At 37.2% G+C, this 9,247-nt stretch overlaps 1 protein-coding gene across 3 annotated transcripts in view; it reads right to left on the bottom strand.

Moving 5' to 3' along the window:
• LOC122976345 (OX-2 membrane glycoprotein-like) overlaps positions 1-9,247 on the bottom strand; it is a 65,233-nt gene that overhangs the window by 27,706 nt on the left and 28,280 nt on the right. The window contains exons 1-5 of one of the 3 annotated variants that reach the window (XM_044344784.1): positions 3,224-3,857; positions 2,238-2,582; positions 1,482-1,790; positions 1,199-1,289; positions 266-1,091 (exon numbers count right to left, since the gene is read on the bottom strand). The exons of the other annotated variants lie outside the window; for them this stretch is intronic. Coding sequence (XP_044200719.1) covers positions 1,037-1,091; positions 1,199-1,289; positions 1,482-1,790; positions 2,238-2,582; positions 3,224-3,281 — 858 coding nt within the window. The 5' untranslated portion in view covers positions 3,282-3,857 and the 3' untranslated portion in view covers positions 266-1,036. Of the gene's footprint in view, positions 1-265; positions 1,092-1,198; positions 1,290-1,481; positions 1,791-2,237; positions 2,583-3,223; positions 3,858-9,247 lie in introns of those variants that run through there. 3 annotated transcript variants of the gene reach the window in all.

The following is a 9,247-nucleotide window of genomic DNA, read 5'->3' as shown; positions in this document are numbered from 1 at the left end:
CAGTGTTGAGTTCCTGCTGCCTCATTTCACTCCCTGATCTCTCAAAACGCCTCAACTCATCGTCAGTACATTTGAGGTCAGTGGGACCTCTGGTGTCCATGTTGTGCAGTCACATCCAACCGTTTTACCTCACCGTATTAACCACAGTATGAGGGTTTGATAGTTGCAGTTTTACCTTTTAATAAGAGAATAAATCATCATAGCTATTTGTCACAGCTCATCTGGCTCAAAAATCTTATAATAACACTCCTAATTTCACCAAAAATTATCCTTTTAGACATTGTGTGAATTTTTATTTACAGATATTAAATATATTCAAGTGGCAATTTATTAAAAATCTACACGAATGACAGAAACAGAACAAAAACAAAAAGAAGCAACGGTAAATATACATTAAATACAACATTTTCACATGATAAAAACAAGTTAATAATTCAAATGACAGAAAACAACAACAGGTGGTTTGGTTTTGCAAATGCATGACATATAACATTTACTGGTCAAAGTGGAATGAGAGTAGTTCTTGCTGAGCTTAAAATCATCCAAAAACTTCTCAAAGTCAAAGTTTTCATATGAAAATAAAGAACTGTTCAAAGATTGTTTTTGTTTTTCATTAAAAAAAAAAATATATATAAACAAATATATATCAGTAACATTTACAACTAGTAATCTAATAAATTTCGTCTCCTTGCTGTCAAATGTAACTTCCTTGAACCTTCAAATCTTCAAACATCCGTTGTCTGAACGCGCCTGAAAAAAGCACATTAATACATGTTTGCATCACTTCACGTTTCATATTTCTTTAATAAAACAAGTACTCATTGGTCCAAAAAAGAGAACATGTTTTGTAATGATTGTAAAACTCTCTGAGACAAATTTGCAACTTTGGGCTACAAAAATAAAACTGATTTGACAAAGAGGCAAGTTAGTGAGAATCAAAATAAGTGACAATACACAACAGAATGGAGGCTGATCAGAAATAATTAGGAATACATGATAAATATATGCAAGTGAATGATGATAGTATGAAAGTGTGTTACTCATAAGCGTCTTTAATTGCTGCTTGGGGCGTCTCATTCATCTCTAAGTCCCTGTGTGACAAATTGAAGGATTTAAGAAAAGTTAAAGCTGAACAAATATTCATTTCAATATTAACTCAGACACAAGTATTACAATAGATATTGACTGAAAGACTTACCTGTTGTTATATCTTCGTTTAAGCAGGACAGCGATGACTGCAGCAACACAACCACAGGCCAATACCACAAACACAATGATCACAGTGGAACCTGAGAAAAAGAGGAACATTTGTTACATGAAACAACATTGATTACGCAAATATAAAATGGGAAGTGGATATTCATGACAGGAGACCATGTGAACATTATCTGGATCACAGTTCAGTGAAAAAGAAACAAAAACATCAGAATCATAAAGTGATAATAAATGTATAAATTGATGGGTTTGGAAGTGTTTCTCACCATCAGTTGATGTTTGTTTGACCTCAGGAATCGTCTTAAACACCTGAATTTCAGGGACTGAGAGCAGTCGTGCTGCACATCCAACCTGTGCACCGTTTCCATGGGAACCAAACAGCACAGCTGTAGTGGTGACGGTGACTGTACCGTTGGTGTTGGTGACACTGACTGTGCTGTTGTGAGAGAAGTAGAGGTCTTGTTGTGTGACATTCAGAGTTACTGTGGGAGCAGGACGACCTGTGGCCGAGCAGGACACAACTGTCTCTTCAGTAGAGTTTGATTCTCTGATTTGTAGAATGGGTTCATGCAGCTCTGCAAAGACAAAACATTAAAGAAATATCACATGGAGCAAGTCAACCAGTTTGCTGATTTCCTCTGTTTTATAACATTGTAAATTAAATATATTTGAGCTTTAGACAGAATAAAACAAGTATTTTAAGAAATGTTTGGGTTCTTGGACATTATGATGAGCAGTTGTCTCTGTTTCCTACATTTCATTTCACAAATTGAGGAATCTGATATAATAATAATATTACTGAAATATCATGACATTAACTTTTATGACACTTGGATGCAAAGTGTGTGAAATGCAGAGTATGTACAACATGCTTTTTGTGATGTGAAATATTTATATTTCGTGACAAAATGACGGCAAACAGACAATTTAACAGCCATTATTTCTAACTGCCATCAATGTGAAACAAGTTAAAACTGTAATTCACCACAAATATGTCTTCAAAAGTGAAGAAAGGAGCTCACCATAGAGTTGGAGGCAGGTTGTGCCTGTCAGAGAACCATCACGAAACGTGATAAACAAACAGAGATAGCAGCCTTCATCCTGCTCCATCACCTTCCTGATAACTATGGAGCAGTTCTGCAGTCCAGCATAGCTGTTAAACTCCACTTTCCCCTGAAAACCATCATTCACTGTTTGATTAGAGTTTTTGTCGCAGCTGCCAAGATTCTTCCTCTCCCCCTCAGGTGAAAGTTTCTGCCATGTGACTTGAAGAACATCTCTAGACTGCATGAGCTGGCAGGTGAGATGGACATCTTCTCCTACCGCTGCCATCACAGTCTGCTGTGTTTGTATCACAGCTGTTAGACCTGCATGGAGGAAAAGAAATATGGGGTTTAAACTGTGCGTGAACTTTAGGTTGATGTGAACATTTCAACACAATTTCTGTTATAAATTGATACTTAACTGCTCAAAATGATTTATAATGTAATGGTGAAACTGCAACTCAGTGTTAAATTGTGATTTATTTTAAGCAAATATAGTTTTACTTTTCAAAGTAGGACAGGCTGCAGGTAAAGCACTGAACTTTATTATAGAGACTGAACAGTGATGTTAAAAATTAAAAAGAGTTTGAGTCACTTTAAGCTTCATGTTAACTCATAAATATGTTGCTGGTTGGTTGTGATGAACACAGATGTTGAAAACAGGAAGAAGAACACGTAGATGTTTTCGAAACAGAGTTATTTATAGTAATCAAATTTCTAATAAATTACACATGTTGCTTTTTTGTCTTAGTTTGCTGTAAATAAAAATTGTCACCAGCAAGAAACATTCACCTGTCACACTTTGAATGTGTAAAACAAGAATAAATCAGCAGGATTCAATATTTCTTCTTAAAACGTTCATTTTGAGTTAGAGTTAAAAATACTTAGGATACACCACGGTGCTTTCAATAACAGCAGAAAAAAGGACTGTAAGTACACGGGTTACTGTGACATCTCTCTCTTACCTTTTGGAAAGACTCCTAAAATAAAAAAGATTGTCAAGACTGCAGCTTGTGTCATCATCGCTGCAAGTTTCAAGTCAACTATACTGATCTCTGATGGTATCAATGTTATAATAAAAAGTTATCACTAGAATAAATATAGGTCTACATAAGAAACATAAACATACACTGATTTGTTTCTAAAATGTAATATAAAGCAGCGCTTTACGTCTCTGAGCGCCGGAATGATGAATGATGGTAACATCCGTTTCTTTCGCTTTTTGATTTGCATACCGCACTCAGGGGCATGAGTTTATCGAGAGGATGAGGGCGGACGCTGAGACAAGTGTAAGCTCAGTTATTTTGATGCTGGTGTTAGTGAAGCGTCTTCACGTAATGTGCCGAGAAACCGAGAAAGAGATCAGATTGTATTTTTGACGTAACTCAGCAGATTGTGATTGGTGCCTTCAAGATCTGAAAAAAATGAGCTAAACTGTCTGATAAAGTAAACTTCTCTCATCTACAGAGCCCCAGTGGGGTCAGCTGAGAAAAGAAAAGAGCCATATGTAAAACTGTATCCTCGTTTTACCATTTTTAAATTTCATTTAGTTGAACATAAATTTATTAAATCGTTTTCTGAGGACGCAATTAATAATAAATATGTAAAGTGAATAATTATGAAATTGTCTTACTCAGAAGATCTCCTCGGCATCCCTGTCTGACAGAATGAAGGATTTAAGAACATTTATGTTATTTATTTATAGGTGTTGTCTGTATAGATTCTTTAAGCTCTGTGTTTCCTCTTAATGTCAATAAATTATTACCATATTAACTGTGAGACACTGGTATCACAACAAGACAGATATTGAGATGAAAGTTGAAATTACCTGTTCTTATGTTTATGTCTGAACAGGACAGATCCTCTCTACATTTAAGAGTGGGCTAAAAACTTTCCTTTTTAATGAAGTTTATAGTTAGGGCCGGCCAAGCTCACCTTGGATCAACCCTTAGTTATGCTGCTACAGGTCTAGACTCCCGGGGCACTTCCCATGATGCACCGAGTTCCTCTCTCCTCCTCCTCCTCTCCATCTGTATGCATTCATGTACCATCAATGTATGTTACTAACTTGGCTTCTTCCCCAGAGTTTTTTGTGCTTTCTCATCTCGCAGGAAACCCTGGGTTGCAGGCTGAGCCCTCGCGGTCCTTCGTGGTCCTGTTGGTGTCCTTCCCTAGCTATTGCTGCTGTTACTGTTATTGTTATGATTGCTGTTATTCTATTTTGGTGTACTTAACTATGGGGTACATCTGTGCGTTTACTTTGGAACAAAGGTCCAGGGGAAAGTGCATTGTGATGGATGCTGTTGGCCTTTGCTGGCTGTAATCCAAAGTGTACATTGTATGTCTTATTATCATATCATATTAAAACCAAAATCTTACATCCTTAACTTAAAATCTTTTATTTAACATACTCCACAAAGGCAAAAACATTAAAAAAATATCACATGGAGCAAGTTGTTAAAGAAAATCAACTAGTTTGCTGATTTTCTCTGTTTTATAACGTTATAAATCAAATATATTTGGGCTTTAGACTGAATAAAACAAGCATTTTAAGAAATCTTTGGGTTCTTGGACATTATGATGAGCAGTTGTCTCTGTTTCCTACATTTCATTTCACAAATTGAGGAATTTGATACAATAATAATTTAATTGAAATATCATGACCATCATGTCTTCTTACATTTGTGAAGACAATTTTTATGACAGTTGCATGCAAAGTGAGTGAAATGCAGAGTATGTACAACATGCTTTCAGTGGTGTGAAATGTTTGCATTTCATGACAAAATGACGTCAAACAGACAATTTAACAGCCATCATTTCTAACTGCCATCAATGTGAAACAAGTTAAAACTGTAATTCATCACAAATATGTCTTCAAAAGTGAAGAAAGGAGCTCACCATAGAGTTGGAGGCAGGTTCTGCCTGTCAGAGAACCATCAGGATACGTATTAAACAAACAGAGATAGCAGCCTTCATCCTGCTCCATCACCTTCCTGATAACTATGGAGCAGTTCTGCAGTCCAGCATCTTTAAACTCCACTTTCCCCTGAAAACCAGGATTCACTGTTGGTCCAAAGTATTTGTTGTATGTAGCAAGATTCTTCTTCTTCCCCTCAGGTGAAAGTTTCTGCCATGTGACCTGAAGAACATCTCTAGAATGAGAGTGTTAAACAAACAGAGATATCTAGCTCTACAGTGAGTTGTCACATCAGCGAATAATAAGCAAATGAAATGACAGCAATAAAAAGTGTTCTAGCCATGCAGATAGATTTTGGCCTAAACGTGCACACTCAGCTAGACTGTACAGAAGAGGATTAGGGCCACATGTGAAAAAATTATTTGAATTCTGAGATTAAAGTCAGAATTCTGTCTTTAAACTCAGAACTCTAATACATTTTCACATGTGGCCCTAATCCTCTTCCATAGGACAACGCTGGTTTTGAAATGCCCACATAGCTGTGAGGCTTACAGGTGGGACCCATAGGTCCTTACTCCAATTTATTCCTGTTTTGCAATAATCTATACAAATATTTATTCAAATCTTCTTGCAGCCCAGAAGCAGGAGGAACACCTCCTCACAAAAGACCAACCTCTAGTGTGCTCCCTGATACAATCTGATTGGCCACCCCAAAATTTCTGCCACCTCATTGGCTTCCACCTTGCTGTGGGGCGGGTGTTTGGCCAGCACATTTGTTTCTACCAAGACACTGTGCCTGTATGATTGACGGAGGCATGTGGGAATCCCACTTAACTGCGGTACTATTGCAGCAACAACCAGTACTAGGAAACCCACCCTGAGGGGCCCCATCTCATCAGCGTCTCTGTGAGCAATGATACATTGAGGTAACTACTTTTTGCATAGACTAACGTTACGCAAAACAGAGAGGAGTTATCTGTCCGGGAGTGAAAAGAGAAAGAGCAGAGGTGGCAAAGGGATGTCTAGATGTGGCCGCAATGCAGTGGTGGACTCAGGCTGTCTCAGAGGCAGGGACGAAAAAATATAAAGGGCACCCTTACTTCACAATGTTTTTCACCCATACAGTGCACCCTATAGGGCACATTTTTTTCATTGAAAGGGCACCCAATTCTGCACTTTAGTATGTTAGACTTAAATTAGACTAAATTGCACTTTTTTCTTTTCTTTAGCACTAGAAGGGCACCCATACAGAACCTCCAGCTCACCCCATTACAACAGCATCATAGGGCACTGCATTACATCCTCTTCATTTAAAGGACACGTCATATTTTCTTGTTTTTAGGGGGTTCTTTACAGGGCACTATCACAGTTTCTTCTACTGAAAGGGCACCATGAGGATCCTTCATTCCAGATTGTCACATATAGAGGCCCTCTATAGGGCATTTCATCCTGATTTACCCACACGTATACAGTCATTACAGAATCTTTGTATGTTTCTCCTTTGTGTGGGCACCTTAGAGGGCACTTTATGATACTGTGGGGGCACCTTAGACTCTAAGGTGTCCCACAGTATGATAAAGCAAGGTGCAAGCCAAAGACATGGCAGAAATTTTGGGGAGGCATCTGAGGTGGCCAATCAGATTGTAGGGGAGGCACTAGCCTTTAAAACCGTGCATGCAGTGGATGTTTTAGTAATTATAGTGACTCAGTGTCTCAACCACTGTTAAAGATAATTAAGTCAGACTTTTAAAGGCATCATGCATTCAAATTCTGATCTTTTTTTATATGACCCAGATGACCCCTACACAAGCCTTCTGCGGCCAGGAAATGATCTCTACCAAACTATCTCCTCAATACACCATCAACATGATGCCAAGACAACAGCCAGCAATGTGATGGAGCTGGATGATCAGGAAATAGATGAAAGAGAAACTGATCCAAGGTGGGAAAACATACAGCAAGAAAACACAGGACTTTGTGTATAGATTCACTACTTGATCGTAAGAGATACATGTTTATGGATAGTGGTGTGAGTCTAATATATCTCAGGTCCACAACAGTATCTTAATATAGTTATTAGCATTGTGACTTGTTCTTGCATGCTGTTTCATGAGGCTAATAGCTAGAAGTTTGTAGTCACATTCTTCAATCAGATAGGATTGATATTTTCCAAAAGCTAACAACATGACTAATAACATGAAACCTCAACATCTCTGATTCTTACTGCTTACTTGTTAGTGAGTTAGTTAGTTTGTTCAAAAATGCTCTGTGTAAAACTGTTGCAGTGGGTGATAAAATCAACAAACACAATAAAGTATGTAACATATAACTCCCTCTTCTAGTATCACTATTTTTTTTTTTTAACACACAAACCTTGTTATGAGTAATGTACCTCACATCCTTCCTGAGTTGGAGATTCATCACAAAAGTTGAGGCCATTTTCTGATTCTTTTTATTGATATAAATCAATGGAATTTGAGAATAAATATCAGGCAATGGAAGTGTATAATTGTGATCAACAAGTAAATATTCCTGATGTCTATAATACTTGACTTGTGCACACAAACCTTGCTGCTGCTTGAAAGATGTCTGTCAGTCACATAAACTAGTTTGTAGAATATAGTTGCTGTTCATTTGTGCTCAGACTGACCTGTTAACCTGCATCAAGTGATGTGTGCTTGTCACTTACAATTGTTTCATATTAAAACAGTGCTGTGTGAAGAGGAAGCAGCAGTTTCCTTTTTACAGGGTGATAAGAGCATGCTGTTTCCTGTTTCCAACTCATACTCATGGTGATGACTGCAAAGCAAACATATCAGTTAAATCATGTTACATGATGTACAACTTTTACTAAGTGTAGATGTTGTAAGATATAAAGCAGGTGATACTTTGTATTAGTTGGATTCTTGTGGATCCAGCTCCAAGAGTGATCTGAACACATGACTGTAGACCTAAAGTTCTGACATATTTTCTTTCTGTGTTCTACTCTGTTTCACCTTCAGTGTGTTAATATGAAAGCAGTCATGTCTTGCATTTCCTTGTAAGAAGACATCACACCAGTTTGTAGGTGTCTAAACAACAGTTCATAGACGTGTGTCAGTTTCCCCTCTTTAGTACAATAAAGTCTTCACTGCCAGCAGCACTTAAACTGTCACTCAGACCTCTCGACCAGCATGGCTGTTTGGAAACTGTGGTTTGTTCTGTTTTTGCTGTTACCTGCACATAACAACAGCCATGGTACAGGAACTTATTTTTATCCTTTATCATTTAAATGGAACAATTAAATATTTTTTATGTTTCATTCTGACTTTAATTATTAATTGTTTGCAGTGACTTTTGTGGAAAGCACTGGGAGAGAAACATATGTCACTCCGATATGCACCAATGAAACACTGAATAACATCACACTTATAATATGTAAGATCAGAACAGAGAGGAGCAGAGGAGAAGAGTGTCGCTTAATGTATAAATATGGACAGGACTTTGAGCATGGATGTGACTCCAGGTTCACACTTATGAAAAAGAATCAGACTATATTTCTTAACCTGACCAGTTTAACACCAGTGGATAGTGGGAACTACAGCTGTGAGTGTACATATCCTGAAGGAACAAATACTCTCCATCATAATATCACTGTGGAAGGTAAACACATGTTATGTATTTTTCCTCATACTTTGATTAAATTTACAGTGATTATTTTGAATTGTGTTGTATTGTTAACATGGTAGTATGATGTCTATACTTCAGGTTTACAGGTTAAATCAAAGCATGCAGTAATTAAACCAGCATTAGTGCTGACAGTAATGTCCTACATCGTTTTTTGGTCTTGGCAGTAATTTTTTAGCTTTGATTTGCAGCTTTAAATGACTTAAAAGCATCAGATGCTCTTAAACAATATGATTATATCGACTGTGTTTCATTTACATGCAGTTTTTTCAACACCTGTTCTCAATTTAAGTCAAGTGTATCATTTAAAAAGTATATTTTCTTTCAGGTTTATATGAAACAATGAAGGAACACGTGATGTTTTGTTTCCTGTCTCGTCTAATAAAACAGACCACAAAATTCAAAG

The sequence above is a fragment of the Thunnus albacares genome, chromosome 24 (assembly GCF_914725855.1).
Source record: "Thunnus albacares chromosome 24, fThuAlb1.1, whole genome shotgun sequence".
Taxonomy (NCBI): domain Eukaryota; kingdom Metazoa; phylum Chordata; class Actinopteri; order Scombriformes; family Scombridae; genus Thunnus; species Thunnus albacares.
The sequence above is the reverse complement of the archived record's forward strand: the minus strand, read 5'-3'. Positions and strand labels throughout refer to the sequence as shown.